Here is a 24,328-nt window from a genome sequence, read left to right as displayed (position 1 = left end):
TGTCTGTGGGAGAAAGAAATCCTTTTCTTTAGGTAGTCCAATTTCTCTCAAACAAATATAAAGGTTAAATGAATCTTCTTGGTATGTCTTCTGGCTAGTTTTCAAAGTGTTAACTTTTAAATGTATTTAAATATTTTTTGGGATTTTTTTGTGTGATTTTTTTTTGTTGTTTTCTTGGAGAAGATCTTTTAAGCTTTTATTTTTTTAATAGATGTCTTATAATAATGCTTTTCTTCAGCATGAGTCATGTAGTGCTTTGGTTAACTCAAGGTCCACATTTTTCTCTTATAATCCATAGTTCTCTTGATTGAATCTTTTGTTCATATTGAAGGATTTGCTGTGTAGAAAGGCATTAATTCTATGATACATTTGAAAAATGTTCAGTTGTGTCATATCTCAATTCTTTACCTATCTCCACAACTTGTTTATGATGATATACCTTTTAGACATAGCAGAAAACAGCTGTAATCTTTCTTTTCTCTAAATGTAATCTCAGTTTTCCTTCTGTGCTGATTTAGCTGAGGTTTCTTAATAAATTGTCAAAGCTGCTAACTTGTGACTTTTATCTATCATTTAACATCTGAGCGATCAAATTATTGAATTTGAGTAAGTATGGGGGAAGCTAGGCAAAATCTTGATTAAAATGGTTAATTTTGAACATAAGTTATGAATTATGGTCACTGAGATTTTTGTCATTGAAAGTCACAATGGAGCATAAAAAAGTTCATATGTAATATTTTTAAGAGTGGACACAACTGAAATGTTTTTGGAGCTTCATTCAGAAAAAAGTGCAGGCTTCAAGTGGCTCTTGAGCTATGCTGTAGGAACATTTATTTATGACTTTCTGTGGAAATTTTATCCTTTTTTTCATCTTGCCATTCTTTCATCTTTTAAAAACTTCCTTCAGTACTGAAGAATTATTTTCTTTCTCTCCTCTTATGTTTGCAAGTGTTTTTTTCTGCATTGGTTACTGTGCTGCTTTGAAAGACAATTAGGCTGCCAGAATGTCTGCTGATGTAGTCAGCATCTAAGGCACAATTTATAGCTGTTATTTTTTGTCCAAATGCTTCACACTCTCTTTTTGAATGAGCCCCAAAGACCTTACAATTATGTTGTTATTTAGCCTGTGCACCCTTGTTTGTATATGAGGATAAAGTGGTCATATGGTATAAACTCTTTGTCATGTCCCTTTTTCTTCTGGTTGGGTAGCAGAGATTAATCTTGGTTTTGATTATGATCCACTGATGTTTTCTTGAAGACTGTTTCAATTCTGATTTGGAGAAGGATCTTCCGACTTACTATTTCATGCAATGGTGGGGGATCCCAGTTACCAAATGGAGTTTTTGCAGCAGTTGCAGTCCTGAAGCTCCAACCATATGTATGGTCCTGGTGATCTCTGCTGCAATACAGATCTGGCTTTCCATTTCTTCACTGGTTTAATGGCTTTCTGATGACTCTAAAGGGCCTCATCCTCTGAAATCCAAAGCACCTTAATTTTATGTTTTAATTAAGTATGTGTACAGTGTGATAAATGAAGGGGGATTTCTAGTTGCCCCCTAGCATGCTACATTCTTTGCCTCCTTTTTTGTGTGATAAGGCAGATTCAACATCAAGTGCTCTGTGGGATCAGAGCAACAGAGGGCTAGTGGAATCAGTGTCTATGGCAAAAATTTGCCATAATGTTAAATGTTAGTTCCTTAATGAAAAATCAGTTATTTGCCTGGTAGTCCATTTTTAGGCATTCTGAGACCTACATAATTCCGATTGTTGAATACTGATGATTTCCCAACCTCAAATTGTATAAAATGTGGCAGTCAAGGATTTGAGTGCTTGTGTGCTAGAGCCAGATGGTGTTTGTATATATAGGGGTACTCACTGTCTTTGAACAACCTGAAATTTCATATTGTGGAGAGAAGATTGAGAGTCTTGTTTCTTATGAGAATGAAATAATAGTATTACAGCACATTTGAAGCTATATCCTTCAGTGTTGCCCTCATGAAGTATCTGAGAGCCCTTCAGAGATTACTGTGGTACAACCTGTAGTCTAGGGACAGAAGGCTTTCAGTTTCTCTTACGTTACCTAGAAGTAGTGACCCACCTGTTACCGCGTGGAAAATCAGTCTGGTCTGTGTGACTATGTTGCAGAAGATTAAGAAGAATATTTACAGGGAAAAGAAAAAAAAAAACAACCATTTGACAAATTTGCCATCCTCTCAGAGAAGAACCTTGCTGATTTTTGTCTTTAAATGGAGAGAGCTATGTTTCCTTGCTGAATGCTATATTTGTTCATGCTAAAAGGCTAGAGAGTTATTAAAATAATTCTCAAAAGCAGAGGTAAATCGATGTCTGATGCAACCACTGGAAGGGCTCCAGACTTTCTAGTTTTCCATGTAATTATATTTTAATGAAATATTATATTAAAAATAGAAATTAGTGAATGAGGGAAAATGGATTAACAATATGAAACTATTTTGGTTTGTCTGAGCAGAACCCTTATGATATTTTTTAGACATACTGTTCTGTACTCAGCCAAATAACTGTGTAGGTGGGGCCTGATAAATGTATGAGGAAATGTACATTCTTAAGATGTAATTTGATGGGCTGATAGCATGTACTCCAGCAGCATTTACAGCAAAGTTTTGAGTTTAAAGCAGCCTCCTGGGAAAGAAGGTGGAATTGGAACCAGACTTGATAGTGAAATGTTTCTCTTTTCTGTTTTTACACATGCAAAGATTGTTGCCATTGAATCGTCCCCAGATACAATATTCCACTGTTCTGCCTCCAAAATAAGAACATGAGAGCATTTTTGTGAACACTTTCCCCCAAAAGACTTTATCTTCCTATTCCACTTCACAGAATGGTCTGGGCTAGAAAAAACTCTGGGAGGTATCTTATTGGGCCACCTGCTCAAATTAGGCTCAACACTGAATTTAGACAAGGTCGAACTTTTACAGTCAGAAGGAAATGGGATAACCTGTAATATGCTTATTTATTTTCTATAGTTAGATATATGTATATATCTTACTCTTGAACACTTTTTTGAGATTACACAGCTAATTATACCTGTATATTTGTTTAAATTTACTTTTTGGCCTCTGCATACTTAAAATTTTCTATTTAGGAATTATTTTGTGATATTACTTAGGGATAGATACATCAATGAGACAATCCCCATTTAAATTGCTGATTAATTTTAAGTGAAGTCTATGATCCTTGCTGTGTGTCCACCTCTGTCTGTGACTTGTTCATACTACAGGTACCTCAGGGTGTCACTGTGCGTTCACTGGTTTTAAGCATGTGTGTGCACATCAGAACAGCTGGTGTCTTCTCCTTGCTGAGCTTGAGGAATTCCAGGGGTACTAGAGCTTCTGGTTCATCCCCTGGGCAGGCATTCACAGTTCTATTCTAGCACTATAGGCCTTGATATATCAGGACAAATAGCTTCAGGACCCTCAATGATTTATCTAATTTCTAAAATGTAGCAGTTAAAAATTCTTGCTATCTTTGAGAATTACACTAATGGATTCATGCTCCTAAAACTACTTGGCTTTTCCAAATCATGGCTTATATATGGCTCCTGTGAAGGCTTTATCATGACCCCTGAAGTGTCTATGGCTTTGTTGTAAATATTGCCTAGAAAGGGGGCTGTTGCTGTACTTACTGTAGCCAAAACATAGTATGATTTGTGCAGGAGTGTCAGCACTGAAAAGGATTCAGTTGATTGATGGATTAATTGAACTTCTTTTTCTTCTCTTCTACATATCCTCTGATGCTTTTTAAGACTTGTGCTATGAATGCCAAAGATTGCATACCAAAATACGGATTAGGATGAATCGTGCCTTGCATCTTCATGTGTAATTAGCAGACCATGGGTTCTCAAACTCGGAGTTATGAATAATCATCCAACATCCCAAATTACATTTTCCTGCTTGTTAACAGCAGTTTTTGTCACTAGGTCTTAAAAAAACTTAACATGGGAGACCAGTTTTATGATGTGCATTGTAGCTGATAAGGAATAGGAGGGCACTGTGATATGCAATGTAGCTTGACCATTGAGCAAGCCAGTGGCATAGCCATGAGTTTAACCAGAATATTTGAATGTAAGCCCTGGGCCCTGCATCTCTCTTTCTCTCACTCTCTCTTTTAGTAGAAGGTAATTCTGACTATGGAGGAGAAAAAAGCCCCAGTTTGGAAAAGGACAAGAGATATTTTTAAAAAACCCAACCTACCCACACAAACAGGCATAGAACATTCATCAGCTACTCAGGAGTAGAAAATAAATTGCGACATCCAGGTGCACAGTCCAAACTCGAATCTGTTGCTTATTTATACTACTGAGTATCTAGATATCCTTGTCAGAAACCAGGCTATTAAGCACTGTCGCTTAAGGCAGGCTTGTTCAATATTAGACATGAAATTCTGATTAATTTTTTAGAAGATTTCAGACAATGTTTCTCATTTAAAGTAATTGTCAACCCACCTGGGTTTTCAGCACAATTTACATTTCTTTTTGATTTTCTAAAAGAGAAATTTATATGAAATAGAGGGCCTGATTGTCTGAATCATATTCAGAAGAAGTAATTTATTAAGCCCATCAAATTTGAATTTGGAAAGTGGTGTTACTTCCCTATGACCAAATAATTTATTTATGTAGTAGAGAGAACCAAACAGAAAAGCTCCCAAAATCACCTTGGAAGGACCATCATGCCATGATATTTCACATTAGGACCCACACTGCAGTCATAGCTTCGGCAATCTTCATCTGTTATTAATCTATCAAGAATGTAATTATAGTCCTGACCTCTACTTATGTACAGCAGCTACAGTGACCTCATGTTTTAGAGTAAGCTGTATGGATTTGATTTTGTTTTAAATGAAGCATTGAAAAACTATTGAATTCAGCAGAAGTGTGCCTAATGAGGTCTTCCTGCAAAGCAAAATTTCTGTAAGAGGTCGGTAGGAGATAGCTACCTTGCTTGCATCACCCTTTTAGCCAGTTGGGCTTATATGATGCACAAATATGTGCCCATAAGGGAACCTTTGGCTTGTTCACACTGATTTCCTTTTGCAATTACTTTTGCCCACAGCAGCAATGCCACCGAAGTGAGTCTGGACTGAGTCCAGGAGTTCTTATCCAGCAGTTAATAAATGCCTTCTGTATTAGGGCATTTGGGAGAGGCTTTTGGATTTCTAGCCTCTTCAGCTCTCACTTCCATTTCAGAAAGGTTCCCTGTGTCCCTACATAACAGGTTTCTGGCATAGAAAAATCTGTTTTCTTCCTTTGTGAACACTGGCGTAACGAATTTGTATGGCTTCTCTGCCATGGCCTTTTCTTATCTGTGCTGCACTCCTTTAATACTCTGATCATCAGGTGGGTTATAGACTCTGAATTTCTGAAGGATGGTTTCTTATTTACAATCTTACCTACCACATACTTAGTCTTTTGTTCTCAAGCAGGGTTTGTTTAAAAAACCCCCACCAGATGTTCCTTGTCTCTGGCAGTTTTTAACATAATTCTGGTAAGGTAGATCCGTCTTGAAGAGTAACAACGTTGTTCAAGTTTGAAATACTCTTTTGACCAACTGACAAAATTATAGGCTGTTAATGCTACAAGGCTCTGCATGTATATAGAAGCGTCAAATGTCTCTTATCGTCCGGGGTCTGCTGACAAGGAACAGAACTGTGGTCCGAAGATTGATCCAGACTGGGAGGTTAGCTGGTAAACCATTTACTGGTCACTGTTTCCAAAACCACCCATAGACCCATCTTTTTGTTGTCCTCTTAGGAAAAAGAAAAACGAAAGTCATTCCTGCCATGGCTTTTGTTTCCCTCCTCAGAGTATGGCCGCAAACTTTTTGATGCAGGGGGTTTCAGCACAGTTCCCACACCATCCTTACTTTCACTCTCCCCACTATGACTTCATTTCCTCCAATTTACTTGTGAGCCAATGGTCTTAATTTTGTGATCTTGTTAATTTAGGTGTTGCAGTCTTTTCCTGTGCATAAGGCTATGCTTTCACATAAAGTTTCTACCAGCCCTTTTCTGAGCCTGTTCCTCCTAGGAGCTGCATGCAGCAGCTGTGTTTCTGAAATGGTAAGAAATTAGTACAAGGAAAAATCTGCATTACTAGGAAGCCACAAATAGGAAAGAAAACCTTCAAAGCTTAAAACTATTTTCTGAGCAAACAGTTTTTAAGTAGGGGATTCTTTCCTGGGTGAAGTTATTTTGCAAAACAGTTCCAGCAGGACATGAAACAATGCTGATATGAATGAGAAGCTATTGCTTATATGATTGCTGCCTAGGACTGAACTCTGGTTCTCTAGTTCTGGCACTTAGCTTGCCTTCATATTTTGCTTTGTCAGGTTTCCAAATCTACTTTGTTTTCACTAGTTTAAATGCTTGAAATGCCATCTGAATGTCTGTCAAGTATAAAGTGGAGATTAATTTGTAGAGCACTGACTATTGCAAGGATTTGCAGAGTGCTGCCCATGTACCAGTAATGGTACAATTCAAAGCTATGAGCCGATGACTTTTGGCCAGTAATTGCATCCTCATGCTCATGGCTGGGGCAGTGATGGATGCCAAAAGCACCACCAGAGTGAATTGAGTGTGGAAACTGGAGGATGGAAAGACACTGGTAGTAATGTCCATGTTGTTTGTGGTGTTTCTAAGCAGTTAGGGGACAAAAAAAGACAGAGATTGTAATAGAGAATATTTTTCTATGATTTGAAATACTCGGACTAATTGATATTTAGTTTAACAGCATGCTGCTTCTCTGATTCTACTTTGTCAAAAAGGAGGCATAGGATTTAATGGTTCATGGATTTGTTATTTCTCTGGACTTCTGTCTAAATCTGATATCTTATGGTAACCTAAGGAAGTAGAGATTCCGGAACACAGTTGGAGTGAATGTAAGCTTTCCTTGCAGCAGTAGAAAACTGCAGTGCCATTACTCAAATTGTGACTATTGTGTAAACACTAATATTAAAAGCATCATTTGTTACTGTGTTAAAAAGCCTTTTTTCCTGTTACTGAATCACAACCCGGAAGCCAAGACTGTATCTACAGGTAAGAGGTTGCATGCATCAAGTATAGCACAACCTAAAGCAGGAAAACTTTTTGTGTGTGCCCGAGGTCTTTGAAGTGCTTGTTAAGTATTGCACATGTGCCTATGAACACAAGGTGGGTAAGGTTTGCCAGTGGTTGTTGAAGTTTTGCTTTTAATTTTCTTGCTTTCTCATTGTTATTTTAAGTCTGTAAATTGATTTCCATATTTTGGGTTTTTCAGTAGTAAAAGCCATTGTGAATAAAAGAGCCCTCTGATCTTCAGGTGAAAGATAGAATATGTTTTAATAACAGAGTACCCAAGATCTCACAGCTTTATCATGGCTACAACCTATGACCAGTTACATTTTTTTCTACTCATGACGGTTATGGTGATAGTTATTATGACAACTACAGAAAATATTAAACGCAGAATGTTGTAGGTCATATGTATTTAAAAAAAAGCCACAAATAACTAACATGTCCCTAATCTGTATTTCTATAGAGAGGGACAAATTTCTAGTTCTTTTTGTCAAGGCATTACCCATGAAAGGAGGTAAGGATTAGAAAGTTGTACTTCTAGGACTTTAGTCTGTAGTGCTGTATTAACTCAGCAAGTGCAAAGAAAGGACGCAGTTAAAATTTTTGGAAGGAAAAGACACATGGATATACTGACTGCTATATCCAAACCCGAGGATTTTATATAGACTTAGGTGTTTCAGTCATTGCATGAAAAAGAAAGAAAATATCTTGTCTTCCCTCTCAAACAAGAAAGATACATGGGGAAAAAAAGACTTTAGTAATTACTTGAATGGAGTATCAGTTCAACAAGTACATTTAGTGATGAAAAATGATGCAGGTAGCAATTAGAATTACTTCCCAATCCAGTAATTATGTCCTGGTTATAAAATATATCCTAGAAGCATTAATTAATCCCATTCTCTACATCAATTCAGTTACCTTACCCCCTTTAGATCTCCACCAACTCTCTACCTGTTTTTCTTTCTATCTGTTCTGCTTTTTCTGTGATTTCTTAGATTCTACAGCCCTATCTTGCAGGGCTAGAAGGAGAAGGAGCAGAGCAGTTCCTTGAAAGCTATGTTAAATAAGGAGAGCAGCAAAGAAAGTTTTTCTTCTCCCTCATTCTCCTGCCAGTATCAGCTCCTGAGGCTGAGTGGGAGTGCTCACTGGTCATCTTTCTTTTACCAAATATTCCCTCAAGAGGTAAAACTAAATCTTACTTAACCATAGCAATAAAAAGCATATGTAATATCAGGTAAAATTAGTTTTTTATAAAATGTGAAATAAACCCTCCTATTTCCAATAGACACTATATAGCAGTTTTTAGCATAAAATACTGTCTCATCCCACTGTACAGACCAGGAATTCTGGCATGAAATGTGCTGCTGCTTCTGGTTGCTCAGTATCTGTCTTGGAGAGATTGTTAAAAAAAGAAATTGCTTCAGAGGTGAATGTATTTTTATGATTTGGCTGTGCAATGATGATGAACTTTTAGATTTCTTGAAAGTAGGTGGTTTAAGTTATCTTAGTTTCATGTTGCTGTAAGATCTTCTAAAACAAACAGCATTCTACTAAACTGGTTTTCCTAAATGGAATATTCTGAGAAAAATCTGGCAGCTGCAAAATCCTTATCACTAATTGCAAGACAAGAGGTATTGTTCCTGAATAAATTCTGTAATTGCATTCTGCCTACTTTACATTTTTCTATGCAATAAAATAGTTATGTCTGCTCCAAAATTAGGATGTCAGGTGAGTTGAGTGTTCCACACAGTGACAGATACAATTAAAGTGATGGGAAATAAATTTCTGTACAGTCATGAAATGCATTAATAAAGTATGGCAATGGTCAACAAAAGTTGCAAAGGTGAATCCTTGAATGTTAGAAAATACAGAAATTATCGGTGTGGCCTGTTATTACTATTGTTTGTCTGCCAGAAAATTGCAAAACTTTGTTTCTGTTGCTGCTCTTAAATATGTAGTATGATGCTAGTAACTGGTTTTGCAGACTGTTTGCAAGCACAGAGATGTATTTCAAACAAAGAGATAAAGTCTGAAGATTTTTAGGTAATTGACACTGCTCAGGGCTGCCATCTCCACTTTTCTGAGGTGATCCAGGAGATTGCAGATCAAAGAGAGTTTGTGTTTGTGAGGATCATACAAAGTCCCTGGAGCTTTCTCAATGATTCATCACCACTGACACAAATGGTCGAAAAATGATCTGAAAATCTGGATACTAAAACACAGTTAGAGGACTACTGTAGACTTTTGGGGTGGGTTTCATTGCAAAAATATTGTGGATTTTTTTATTTGCATGTGTAGGTAAACAAGATAGAGTTAAATATACCATTTACTTCGGAGTTTTAACCTTCAAAGAAAGGTACCATTTGTAGAAAATAACATTATTCTAGTTTTTGCTTTCAGCTATTGGAATGCTGTTCAGAACTCCAGCAAAACTGAATCAGAGCATGGAGAGATGAGTTAATAAATAGGTGGTGAGTGAATAGGCTTCCAACTGACAGGCAGATGCAGTTTCTGTACTGTACACACAACTCACCCCTTGTGTGCACAAGCAGAATGAATGTTATGCACATTGGGGAAGGAGAAGAAAAGTCTTTTGTATTTTTGTATCATGTTAAGTATTGCACAATAAGTTTTCCAGATAGCAGGTCGATGTTTCAAACAAGACAAAAGCAATAGCTTTTGTGCTTAGCATTTCCAGAATAGCAAACAATAGGAAGAACATAAAAATATCTTGGCTGTTTCAGTTTTATCAAATAATCGTTTTTTTCAGTCTTAATGACATGAAGTCTATTGGGTTTTGTCAAATCTGTTCCCATTTATTGCAAACGATAAGCATTCTTTACTTGACACACATTCCTATGAAATTTCTAATAAAGAAATTAAAGAATATTACATAAAGTAGTTCATAGGAAATATATTTGAATAGGATTTAAGATTATGTATATATCTATTATTTGTATTTATTTATCTTTAAATCTAAACCACATAATACTATAGTTCACCCAGAGCAAAGCAAATTTTATTTTATTTATTCTCTCCTTCCTCTGCATATTCTTGAATATTTTGTCTAATACTGAATATATACAGGTAGAGTTTTGTTTGTAGCAGTAGGTGGGAAGAAGCTGGATTCTGGTTGATTGAGATGTGATGTTCATCCAACACATTCCTAATGTAAGATTCTAATTTATTTTAATAACCTGGAATTTATTTTTTGTTTTCTTTTAATCACGTGTTGGAAAACGCTAGTAAAGAGTTTTGTTTGGTTAACATTGACTCCACAGTCCATATGCAATTTTATTGCTAATCAGGATCAACTGACTGGAGTGTATAACTACTCAGCAGTTTTGAAACTGGCCTCCCTGCATAAGAGGCTGACTGAAATTACATACGAAGATTTATGCCTTTTAAAATCTTGGCTCCTGTAGCTTTCAAACTCAAGTGGAAATGGTTTTAGAGCTTTTGCAAGACACATAGACTTCCATTTTTGGTAGAATATTGTTTTTCATAACATTTGGCAATTCAGGTTCTTTTATTGGCTGAACTGTGGAATGAAAATGAATGCATTCATATATTTAAAAACCCTTGCAGGATGATTGCACTTTTGGCAATGAAGTCATAGCTTGATAGAGCTGTCTTTTTTGAATTAGTGACTGCATTGCTATTATCTCTTTTTAACAGAGATAAAATTTGATTATGCTGAAGGAGATTTGGAGGCACTTGCATTTTTCAAAGCGTTATTCACTCCTATTCATTTCAAGAAAATGAATAATAAAATCACTATGTTACTTGTCCATCTAAGGGTTAGGTGAAGAGTTAGTAGAAATTTCTATAAATCTCTGATGAGCATGATGCTTGTAAAGGTTCAAAGAGCTTTCTGTCTTTAATAAAGGCTGCTGATGTGATGCAGAAGGAATGCATAGTCTTACTGATTTTTTTCTTTTTTTTTTCCAGATCTGGTATCTACAAAATCCAGTGTAGGCTTACTATGTTTGGTTGTTTTTCTTAAATCCTGAAATAAAAGTGTAAAAATAGATTTGTGGGGGGATCTCCTCCAAACTGGTTATGTTCAATTTTGCTCAATACAGCATTTTTTTTTTTTTTCAAGGTGAAGAAAAGCCAGTGGGAAGCTCGTAGACAAATGAAAAATAAAATTCTTATTTAGAATCTGCTTGATTTGTAAGCAGCTAAATGTGCTTACAGTTCCCACCTTTCCACTGTTGTGTCAAATTCTTATCACACTCTTGGTTTACCTAACAAGACAGTCCTGGAATAAGTAAAAAGCGAACTCCAAAAACTCCTCTCTCATCTGGAAATCTATGCCGAGGAGACTTAAGCCAAAGGTGCCCTATTTGTGTTCATTAACCTTTTAAAGAATTCTCTTCTCCATCTTATTTATCCTACAACTTTCAAACACATATCTAATCCTAATGTATTCACACTTAGAGCTTTGTTTCTTAATGGAGTGAAAGAGAACCTCTTCTTGTCTGTGCTGAACTTTGCAAAGGATAGTTTCATCTGATACCATCTTGTCGTAGAAGTGTCAGGGTTTGTGTCTCATTTATCTTCCTGCTGTTCCTGATTTTGTAGTCATGTATCTGGCTTGCATGCCAAGCAGATGTAGTCAGATTAGCAGTTTCTTGCACCAAACTTGTTTCATGCTTTGGATTGCCTCACTTACCTTTCTCTTACCTGTTCTTCATTTCTTTGATATCTCTTTTTAAAATGGGAACAACAGAACTGCACAGTGTTCATTGTAGTGTGCCTCAGGAGTTAATAAAACCTTTGATTTATGAAGATGCTCTGTCCTCCCTTCCTCTTCTGGTAAATTCTAGCCTTCTATTTACTTTCTAAACTAACTTATCTGAAGTTTTTATAGTATTATTCTAACCGCAATAAGTTGTTTCTGAATTATGTTGTTTCTGATTCCATCTATTTATGAGTATGTTGAACAGTAGAAGCCCCAAGGATACTTTTAACTCTTCAAAAGCAAATTGCTAGGTGAGCAGCAGTAGAATTTGGAGTGCAAGAAAGTTAACAAATGCTTTAGTCTGTACTAACCATGTGTTTTTTTCCACATGATTATGTCTGCATGTTTCATAGGGCAGTTTTGATTTAAAAAAAGTTACACTGATATAAAGCATACAACAAAAACTATCTGTTACAGATAGAGGATGCATGTTATTGAGTGTTCCAATGAAGGAAGATACCAATGAGAATAGGATAACACTTTGCCAAAATAAGTCTTGCATTTTTTTTTTTTTCTTAATAGCAAGAATCTCCCCCTCCTCTTCTAAATAACAGTTTAGTGGTTGGAAAAAATTGGTATTGCTGAATGAAAAATGGGAACAGAAAAGCACTGGAGGCTTTTGGCTTACGACTAGTTTAACGAATGGGAAAGCATAGAGAGGTTAAGTAGTAGGAGTGATGAAAACTATTGAACTCTCTTTATCAGGGAAGATTAATAGAATAGAACCAGGAGGCCTACTAGATTTTGAATTAAGCACTTAAAGTGCTTAATCTTCAAGTACTAATTCAGTGAAAATGTCATCATTTTCAAAGAAAAAGGCCAAAAGATCTGAACATCCTCTGTTCCTTTGAGACCGGGAAAGAATTTATATGAGGAATATTGGATGTGAGATGAAGGTGCATCTAACAAGCCTGGAAATCTTAAGATTTGAATTTTTGTGGTGAGAAAAAAACTGAACAAAAATTGGTTCAAACTCTACCACCCATCAGAAAGATTTGTATTGATTGCTTGCAAGTGCCAACAGTTCTCAAAGCTGGTTTTGTTTTGTTTAAATTGTTCTCTCTTCTCTGCTATTTGAATAGTTTACTTTGAAGTATCTATAGATATTTCTTTTGATTTTCAAACTGGGACTAATGCTGCTTTTCCATATTGTGTGAGAACTCCAGAATGAGTCCAGTGCCTTATCCTCATAGCTCAATTCCTTGTGTGCTTTCCTTAGAACTTGCATGTCCCTCGACCCCATTTGATGATTGATTTAAGTTTTTAATGCAGCCTCAAAATGCTTGTGCCTCCTCCACTCAGAGCTAGACTTTATCTCCCCTTTATGGTTGGAGTCCGTGTGGGCTTTATCATTATATTTTTCTTGTATGTTTTCCACAAAGGGAGATTTTGTTCCACTGTAAGGTCTTATATTGTTCTAATTGGTATGGCTGACTTGATAGTATCCCAAGGTTCAGGGTCGTACAGTGCTAAGCACATTGCAGAAATGTGCAGTAATGACAAAAAATGTTTTTTGTTGCAGTTATTACAGCCTTTTGACAGCCTTTGTAGGTCTCCCACGTTAGATTCTGAGGTTGCAACCATCTTTCCTTTACTTACTTCTTTTTATATACTTATATGGTATTTATTGCTTTATAAGCTCATTTTATAATGGGAACTTTTTTTTTTTTTTGATGTTTTTCTACATTATTGTGAAGGTCACAGGCTCAGGATGATGTTTAATTAAAATAATTGTTGAACAAAGCTTTTTGTGGATAAGTTTTGAGAGTTACTTCTGTAATCCGTCTGGCCCGCCCCAATGGTTAAGTTATCATTGATCATATTTAGAATAGTTATCTGCTAGAGTTTGAGACATTGAAGTGTTTGTCTTAAAGAAGTATTTATTTATTCCCAATTACTGACTTTTGTGCAACTAAGGCAACCAACTTTACAATGTCACTAGTCTAGTGTCCTGTGTAAGACCAACTGATCTGAATTTTAGGAAAGAGTGCACTGTTTCTGACACTATATTTTTAAAAATAGTTTTTCTCTCCAACTTCCATATATAGGAAAAAGTCTTCAGAAAATAAACCAAGAGTTAATGCTACCTGGGTCTATCAACAGCAGCTGCTGATTGGCTGAACCCCATGTGTGTGCGATACATATGTTCAAGGAAAGGAATTAATTGTGGTCTTGTGTGTGTCTCTAGGAATCCGGAAAGACCGCAGAGGTGGGCGAATGATGAAACAAAAACGTCAAAGAGAGGAGCAGGATTCCAGGAACGGGGAGGCTTCTTCTACAGAGCTGCGAACTCCCACCATTTGGACAAGTCCACTGGTGGTGAAACATAACAAGAAGAACAGTCCGGCCCTATCCCTGACAGCAGAACAGATGGTCAGTGCCTTGCTGGAAGCTGAGCCACCCATAGTTTATTCTGAATATGACCCAAATAGACCATTCAACGAAGCCTCTATGATGACCCTGTTGACCAACCTTGCAGACAGAGAATTAGTGCACATGATCAACTGGGCAAAGAGAGTTCCAGGTAAGGAAAAAAAGCTCCAGTGGACTATAAAAGCATCTACAAGACAAACGAATAGAAATATGAAGTACTTATGTTTTTCACACTAGGTATTCTAATTTCATGCAAATTGTTCACTGAAGTATGAATACATAACAAATGACAAAATTTATGGTTGATAAAACTATAGTGCAATGTGGGTGACTTTTAAGCAAAGATGTATTCAAGGTATTTCCACATGCTATAGAATGCTGGCCAGTGGTTTGATTGCAACACTTTTTTTTTTATATAAAACCCAGAAAAATTAGAATTAAAAGCTATTTGGTCTAATCAAGTAATGTTAATTATTTAGATCCCTTTTGAAAAAATCACTCCTATCTGTAATGTAAGCCATATATTCAGCACTACAAAGAGAGGCTAGGGGAGCTGAGCTTGTTCAGCCTGAGAAGAGAAGGCTGTGGGGGGACCTCATTGCAGCTTTCCAGTATCTGAAGGAAGCGTATAAACAGGAGGGGATTCAACTTTTTAAAAGGGTAGGCAATGGCAGGACAAGGAGGAGTGGATTAAAATGAAAGGAAGGAGGGTTTAGACTAGATATTAGGGGGAAGTTTTTTACAGAGAGAGTGGTGAGGTGCTGGAACAGGCTGCCCAGAGAGGTGGTGGATGCCCCGTCCCTGGAGGTGTTCGAGGCCAGGTTGGATGGGGCCCTGGGCAACCTTGTGTAGATCCAGGCCTGGAGGTTGGTGGCCCTGCAGTCTACAAGACTCCTCTTTGTAAGTTAACATTTAAATATTTATTAGAATTTATTGCACATACTCTACTTTTAGCTTTGTGAAAATACTTGCATACACCATAATTTATACTTCACTGGGATTCTGATCCCTTAAATTATTACTGTAGCCATTTATTTCATTAAAATTATGAAGCTTCTTTATGAAGGCATGTTAGAGAACACTACCACAGCGCTCTCTCACATGGTGTATTACCTCAACAGCATTGCACCGGGTTATGCCATTTTTCTGTTTTCCTTCATTTAAACTTGGCAAGACTCTTCCTGGTAAATCAACAGCCCATAACACCCTAGTCTTTTCCAGTCCTCATGGTTTCCCCTTTTACCACTTTTCACATGTCACTTTGTGGGCTCCAGCTATGATCAATGAGAACCTGTGCACGTTTCATTTGACATCATATCTTATAAGAAATCACCTGAGAATTTTACTCCTGACAAATTCACAGTTAAAGCTTGATCCACAGTCTTTCCAAGTCAAGGGCGGGTTCTCATGTTAATTTAGGTATGCTTTGGATCTCTGAATCACTGTGTGTTAAGGGTTGGAAGGGATCTCAAAAGATCACATCGTCCAACCCCCCCCACCAGAGCAGGATCACTTAGAGTAGGTCCCACAGGAACATATCCAGATAGTTTCTGAATGTCTCCACGATCATGCCTTTACAAAATGCTTTTGAAAAATGAACATATGCCCATAGTGTTAAAGCTATTCACTGTCAAAGCAGTTAAATTCAAATGAATTTTCTACTGATTTTAGAGACACAATTAGTCTAAGTCTGTTAAAATACATTCATTTACATTCAACATGAACACACCACTTTCTAAATTCATTAAGCTGTTGAACTGGAAACATTTGTCTTTTATGAAATTTGATTTTGATAGTTAATATAATTAATGAAAATGTGTTTAGATACAAGGCAACACTGTTAGGGAACTCAGATCTGGTTTTTGTTCATAAATCTCTTTAAAACTGCTTGTTGCAAGATGATTACATGAGGCAAACATCAAAAAACTGTATTTGGTTTCCCAAATACACCCTTTATTTCCTAAGCAAGCTTCTGAAATTGGAAAATCCATTGTATAAGGTTATCAACTATTTGTGTATATCCAGTGTATTTTGCATTTAAATAAATGTACCTGTTAACTGCCAAAATAATTCCTAAGGAGAAACTAAGCCAAATGACTCTATGTATATGCATTAATAAGTACTCTAACAGGTGAGGTTTGATTAAAAACCTAGTGAACTTTGGTTAAAACCTCCCCAAATACTCCTTTACAGCCATAGCTCCATCTATTAGGCACTGTACAAATAATAACAAAGAAAATTTTGTGGGTTCTGAAAGTGATGGTTCTTGGTGTTGTAGCTTAGAGGGCAGTGTGCATGATGAAAACCAGAAAGTAAAGCATTTTAGACAGTTGATAGAAAAGAATTCAAGCCTCTAACTTTGGATCCTTGGATAGTAGGTTTTTTGGAGCAAGGTGCTTAATTTTTTTTAACGTGTCATTTGGTCCCAAGAAACGGTTGAATATTCTTAGTTCCTGGTATTAAGTCTGGGAAGTACTGATCACCTTTCAAAAGTAAGGACTGCTAGCCTGTTTCCTTCAGCTGGAATGTACTGGCAATAAATGTACATCCAGAAAAAAGTGTCTAGCACTGTAAGTCGAATTTTCACCTCCACAGTGTATTACCTTTCAATACTCCATTATTACTAGATGATTATGCAATACTGCTTAATTAGAGAGGATGTTCATATGCTTTATGCAAAACCAGAAGAATTGAATTGCTTTTTTCTGTCAGATGAAGCATTTTGCACAACAGCGTTATGGGATGCTGCTCAGTCATTTTGTTCAGCTAATTTACAACGGTTTGCAGCTTTGGAATCAAGGGTAAAAAAAAATCTTTTTTAAAAAGCGAATGTGCTTTTTACCAGTAGAAAAAAGCAGTTGCAGGAAACAGCCTCTCTTATGCACACCTCTCAAGCCTTGGAAGCATTGCACATGTTCATTTAGCTAAACGCAGGCACTTAGTAGATGGAAAGAAAGCGATGACCAAAGTCAGTATGAGTGGCTGGGTTGAAAGCATATTTGTTGAGGAAGGAAGAAATTGACATTAACAGAGCAGAAATGCAATGAAGATACAGCTTACAAATAAGTGTATGGACCTTCAGAGACATGTTTGTAGTTAATTTTGCTGTGTTGACTTTAAAGTAGAGTGAGTGTGTCAAAGCAAGTAGTGAAGACACTGTTTTGGTCAGCCAGTCTTTCTGATGATGGGCACGGAAGCTGGCATTGAAGAAAAATCAGCTATTTAGATGCTATACTGGATAGAAGTGAATCTATTCTGCAAAAAAAGTGATGAAAAATAATTTAAGATGGACTGTATAGTGTAATGTAGGCAGATATCTGTTGTAAAAATGTGCTGAAGACAAATCCTCAAAATGACGCGAGTTATCTTTGCAGACATGCTCTGACTGGGAAAGTGAGAACTGGTCTAAATCTGTAGTGCAACTAGTTCAGCATTAGTTCAAACTTGCTTAAATTGTCTCTGCAATCTTGGTAGTGTTAAAATGTTTCTGAGGAAAAAGAGAACTTGGGGCAGCTTCTTGTACATATCCTTAAAAAGTGGTCCTTGATATTTAAGCATAACATAATCATTAACTGAGGTCATAAAAAAGGTCTCCTAGGAGAATGCAATTCACAATATGCCAAAAGTAGACAAGCTTGTTTTAATTTTCCTTTGAAACCTTGGCCATTGATACAAGTGGATTTCACAGATTACATGGACAAAAGTCTTGTACAGTGTCCTGTGACATATACAAAAAATTCAGGATGCCCCACAGGACTTGGTCTTTACATGGCCTAATGGAGATTTTGGCTTAAGTCCTCCCAGATGGCCACTGTAAGACACCAGTGGTACATTCATTACAGTTTTTGATACAACGAGCAAAGCCATTGCTTCTATGTCAAAGGAAATAACATGGTGTTTCATAGTTCACTTACAGTCATTTAATGACTGTATTTGGCGTACTGTATTCTCTAAAGGAAGCTGGTGCTTTCAATGTAATCATCAATATCGTTTTTTGTGCAAAAGGTCTTGAGACGGTAAGAGACATTGCAAGCTTATATAGTGAGCTCATGGTAAAGAGTGTAGCTTTAAGGACATTTTGTTGCAAGGGCGAAATCTTTGGCACCGCTGCTACAATCTTGTATAACTATTTACTACAAGTACAGTAGCTGTACAACTTAATAGCCCTAAAATGGTACGCTAGGCATACAAGCTTTGAAGTTTTGAGATGATTCACGGTGCTGTACTTATTTTATGGCTTTGTGAACCGAGGAGATAAACATTTTGGCACTATTTTTTTTTTTTATTTCAAAGCCACAGAAGTTGCTATTTTCTTAAGATATTGTTTTCCTATTTGACCTTCTAAACTGCTCTGTTTGTTAAATTAGGAACAGTGTGTAAAGAGGCCAACAATAGCCACAATTTTACACTGCACTTCAGTGACACTAAACCTTGGAAAAAAACCCAACAAGCAAACAGTCAGCTTTCAGTGGGATGAAAGAAGTCTTATACAAGGTTTGTGTGCATTAGTAACCCTTTAGGTGCAGGTCAGTTTATAGAGCTAACTGTTGGGATCCTTCTGGCAATAATTTGCACTTAGTTTAAAAAAAATAAAGGAATAAGTTGCCATTCCTGTAATAAGTTTTAATTAACCTTCCAAAATAGATGCTTTATAGTCTCCTGTCTAATGGGCTTGCATGTGGAGATTTGTAAAATGTTATTAAAACCCCCATTCCTCTGCTTATCTGTTTAATCTTTTGAAGTGATACTCCAACTGCTCCCCTGACTTCACAGGGGAAAACCAGAGCAAATAAATAGATTTGCAGAGCAAATAAATAGATTTGCAGAGCAACAGAGAAATGATAACAACCATCTGGGTCTTACTTTATGGTTGCTTTTTCTAATTTAATTTCTGTGAAGTTTCAATTCATTATCATCATTGTAAGAGATAGGAACCAGTTCTTACAGTGGCATAAGTAATCTCTTGAATTTGAATATCAGACTGATAGGTATCATGCAATAGCAGAGTTAAAATTGTTGAATATGAAATAAAAGCTTTCCACCCCTGTTTTTTCTTAGTCTGGGAAGCATCTTTAGTCCTTTAATGTCTGTAATGTGTAAAACCAAACAACCTCCCCTTTCTGTCCTCCTTCCCCCAGATACTATGTGCTGCATGAGATAAACCCAGTCTTGCAAGTAGCTTTTATTTTTATTATCTATAGAACTGTTTTTTAGTACTTTTGAAGCACAATGAGTTGCTCTTCCTACTGTAGAGAAGTTTATGAAACAAAAGGGTGAGACCATGTAACACGAACGTTTGCCGGTGAGAGAGGCAGGGGAAGAGGATGATTCTAGAGGACAGGGAAGATGTCTGGCAGACTTCTATACACCAGGAGCTTGTATCAGACAGGGAAAAGCTGGAGCTGAGAAGGAACAGTTCAGCAGAAGTGCTTGGGAGGAAACATAAACTTTGGCTGCAGGTATCTATGGGAACGAAAATGTAGACAGTGCTTTCACTAGCTGAAGACTGGAAGAAAATGGTGTCAGGACAAAAAAGGATCAGGGTCTGAATAACAACTGTGACACTGGAAATTTGAGAGGTCTCTTAGTGCAATTGGTTTTACAGAAGGGAAGATAAATACATGTTCCCTCTGCCACAAGGAAGAGCCTTGGGATGTTGTCTATTCAATATCCACATCCCACTTTCTCGTCCAAACTATAGTCTTTGAGCTTCACACCCCACTCTTTCCCCAGCAGTTTCCTGGCAGTGGCAATTACAAGAATATGTTCAAACTGGGTCACTTAATTTACATAAATTTTCAATCAAAGGTAACAGGATAGGAAAAGTAGTTAGAGAACCCCTTTGAATCTTTCCTTTGATAACCTTTGAATCGTCTTAGAAATATATGTTTGAAGGTTGTCTATTACATATCTTGCAACATTTGCCTTTTCTTTTTTTTTTACTAGATTTTTTTTTTTTTACAAATTCCTAAAACTAATTCTATAGCTATCCAGGTTTTCTTTCTTTGCCCGGAAGAAAGACATTCTGAATAATGTCAGGTGTTGATGCTGTTATGTGACTGCATCTGCTTGTATCCCTTTTAGCATCTTTCTGCAGCTGTAATTAAAAGCTCTGTTTCATATATGAGGTGATATTTCATTCAATAGTATGATATATACCAGAATGTCAGTAATTCTTTCTAAAATTAGAAAAAATTACAGTAATTAATAGAGAATGCTACATTGTCCTCTCCTTCACAAAGGTAGGTAGTTTGCGTAGAGAGGTGATTGCCAAAAGGTTTTTAATTAAGCATACTACCTGTCCTTCTACCCTCTTTGAATTTAGGAAACCTCTAATAAGATACAAGTTTATAAACAAATGCAGAATGAAAACGACTCTTATACTTATGTCACATAACTGTAGTTGTTTTCTGTGCAAAGAAATGACTGTGGCCTTTCTTTTAAGTAAACAAGTTTCTGCTAAGATGGAGGTAAATGTGTGAAAATGCTGTGAAAATGCACTTCGTTTTTCAGATAAACTGTATTTAGAATGAAGGAAATATAGCTAACATAATTCTTCATAACATTTCTCCAATAAAACAATGAAAGTTGGAACGCCAGTATTTTAAAAGTGCTATAACAGTTGTTTTCCCAGAGATGCCTTAGTTCCCTTTTTTTTTTCCTGTGGAAGTTTGAAAAGCAATTAATGCAGGCATCCAAAGCCATCAAGTTTTTAGCTCAGCACAATAATTATATTCTACTTTAGTTGATTTTTTTATTTAAACACAGCCTCTGTTAGAGTGGTGAACCTCAGATGCATCTCACCATCCAAATATCCCTGCATGGAGCATGTGCTGAAATGTAAATCTGAAGACGAACTTAGCCTGTTAATCTCTCTTTCTATAAGCATTTACATATCAAACACATTTATTAAGATTATGGAACTGCTCCACATATGTAAAGTTCATTGTGTTGACAGTGGCTTTAAAATCAAGACCAAACATGCTGTTACAAGGATGGTTAGGTTCAGAACTTTCCAGAGTAAGACATATTTGAATTCCAAAGTTTTGAATTCTAGGGCTTCCCAACAAGCTGCCTCAAAGAACACCAATAACCAAAACTGACTTGCTCTAAGTAATCTTGTTTACCTGTTTGCCATATAGTGGAAGATGAGAAACAGTACCAAACAGGTAAGAAACTAACATTCTTTTGATGAGAACTAATTATGTATGGAGTTCATTGGGCATTCAGTAATGTACAAGTTCATTTGATAATATGTATTTGCCAATGAAATTTTAGTGGACTTGGCAAACACAGAGGCAAAGATGAGCATGCGCAGTAGTAATTTTTATATCTTTAGCCAAAACTTAAGGAAATTATATACTTAAACTGTAATATTTTATTTCTAAGAGAAATGATCCCTTTATAAAAACATTTCCTGGTATTTTTCTTTAGCTGATAAGTAATTTACACTCTTGGATGAACATATCTGTCTTAGAGTCTTCAGCTATGCTGAACCCTGGAGCTTTCCAAGAAACGCTCGTTAATTTCCACTCTAAGTAAACAGTAAGTAATGATCCCTCCTGATTTATTTATTTCTTAAAATAATTTACAAAAAGAATATGCGATTGTTGGAAAGCACTGATGCGATATGTATGTGCGTGTGCACATATCCATTGTTCCCTGTTCACATAATTCACAGAAATTGGCCCTTTTTCTTGATGTTTAATAACTTCAGCCTAATTCCTTTAGTTTCTCCCCAGTACTACATCTCTGAGCACAGTCAGCTGTAGACCCAGTAGACGTTATTTTAATATCCTCTGTATTAGCTTTCTGTTCAAGTGTGTCATTCACCAAAATCTCACATAAGATATATAGGAGTTTTTAAGATACATAGAAATAATTAGGAAAGATTTATAGAAAACTTTTTCTGGATAGGCGCTTATCCTGTCCGTATCGCTGCGACGATGCATTATATGACACATCTGTTCTGCAGCTCATTTATTTTCTTTGATTATCTCTCCAGGAAATGAACTATGTGTGTAAGGAGTGCATTGTTTTGTCTGTGCATTAGTTATGGACTGCTGCGAATTTAAACTAGTGAAAGCAAGTTAAAGCATATCCCACAGTGGAATGGGGAATGAGAAATCTGCAATTGCCTTGTTCCTCCAGGAGTTTCTTCTCAGCTAAGTCACCATAAGAAAATATTGCTTTCTCTCTTCCTTATGGAAAGTTCTGTTCCTTTTAAGAAATGTAGCTGTCCACCACAATGCTCAGCAGGGAGATGGAGATGAATTATTTATCACGGCGGTTAGACTCAGGGTCTAGACCTAAAGATTTTCAAGCCTCTTGAAAAGAGCAGACTTGGGAACAGGAGGGAGGAATCACGATCTTGACTTTGACTCAGTGTACTGCTCTCTTGCCCCACCCAAGATGGGCACTGCTCAGGATGATGGCAGGACCCAGCAATTCTCAGAGGTAGCTGGTATTCTTTGTGAGCTGGCTGACCTCAGAAAAAGAAAAAGCATGTTGGCAGAAGTTTCAGTGATTTTTGTCTCTGCAGATTGAGATTTTTGGTCTGGAGTTAAATTAATCCAGGAGAAAATCATGAGACTCAGAATCAAGGTTAATTTATAGATAAGGGGAAAAATACTGTTCAAAATTTCACTTTACTGACTTGTGTTCCCAGTTAAATTACATTCTGGAGTGTTTGAGGTAGTTCAGAAAATTAAAATCCCAGGAATCTCCTTTTACTGGTTACAGTAAGATAGGGTATGTGGCATTCTAGGTTAATTAGAAATTTTCTAGAGAATATTAAACCTTCTCAACAGCCTGATAACAAAGCATCTTCTGCAACAGCTGCTGTTCCTCAGAAAACATGGCTGCAAATAGAGAAGTGGCTATAGGGGCTGCTGGCAAGTGAGCCAATTCTTTACTAAAACACTGAACAGTCCCTGCCTGGGTATGTTCATTGTCCTTTGACTTCTACAGAGGTAGTGTTTCTTATGAGTTTCATAGATGTTTGCAGGATGTACTTTGTGGGATTGCAGTTTTGCATCCAGTTGTAACGCTAGCAGGAGCGATCCCTACCCTTCTGCTTCCCTTTGGGTTGGGGTGGCTGTGCAAATAGTGGGAGCGATCTGGGTTAAAAATAAACCTTTTTTTTGTGTGTGTGTGTGTTTTGGGTTGCAAATAATTTGTGGGAATTCCCTGATCCGGTTTGCCACAAAATAGTTGAGCCAGTTGAAACGTGAGGGTGAAAGTGTACCAGGGATACAGGTAAGTATTAATAAGGGGGTGCTAGAAAGAAATATCTGTGTATCTATACTGTCTGTAGTAATGTATAACTCTAACTCAAGCCTTTATCTAATGTAATTTCTCTTCATTTCTACTTAAACGGAGAAGTCTTTTCTAATTCCTCCTGTAGAAAGAATCTCCTGTAGGCAAGAATCTTCTTGTTACTGGCACTGTTCACAGCCTTTTCACACCTGTTTGCTGAAGTGGATATTGTATGCATGGGGGAAGCTTGGCAATTCCCCCCTCACTCCCTGCTTGGAAAGGTTAGAGAAGACCCCGAGCAGTTCTATCAAGTTCATTCTAGCTCATCGAGGGTCATAGTTTCTAAGTTTGCTTCCATCCCTGGGGGTGCAAGAGATTTGTACCAGGAGGCAAAGACTGGCTGTTCATTTAACTGTACTCTTTGGAAGCCAGAAGAACCCTGGGGCTTTTTTTTTTTTTTTTTTTTTTTTTTTTTTTTTTCCAGGTTACTTTGTGTTTGGTTTCTTATTCTAGTTTATATTTTTTGGGAAGTTGTTCTGCTGTCTTTGTCTTCCAAGGAAGCATCAAATTCTTCTTGAAGTTTTTTGGGGCACGTTTGCACTGTACAGGTAGCAAATTGTGACAAGAAGCAACAGAAGCATGTGGCAGCCTTTTGGGAATCATCAGCTGATTTTTATTCTTCTGCAAGGCAGGATTTTGCAGGGTCTGTGGGAAAGAGGAGCTCTGATGTATTTTATTCAGTGATGGTGGAATAAACCAGCGATTGCTTAATTGGTTAAAGTCTGGCAGGCAGGTTCTCAGCTTACGCAGAAGAGCAGCAGGTGAAAACCTGGTTTATTTATTAATGCTGCTTGTGACTCCATT

General features: G+C 36.9%; 1 protein-coding gene across 1 annotated transcript in view; it reads left to right on the top strand.

The window, feature by feature from the left end:
* Positions 1 to 24,328, top strand: part of ESR1 (estrogen receptor 1) — a gene marked incomplete at both ends in the record, with an annotated part of 105,478 nt that overhangs the window by 45,358 nt on the left and 35,792 nt on the right. The window contains one exon of the mRNA XM_084262156.1: positions 14,022 to 14,357. Within this exon, the coding sequence (XP_084118282.1) occupies positions 14,022 to 14,357 (336 nt within the window). The remainder of the gene's footprint in view (positions 1 to 14,021; positions 14,358 to 24,328) is intronic.

Source organism: Gallinula chloropus, assembly GCF_964237585.1.
Source record: "Gallinula chloropus genome assembly, chromosome: 3".
Classification (NCBI taxonomy): Eukaryota; Metazoa; Chordata; class Aves; order Gruiformes; family Rallidae; genus Gallinula; species Gallinula chloropus.
Note: the sequence above shows the minus strand (reverse complement) of the source record. Positions and strands in the feature narration are given on the sequence as shown.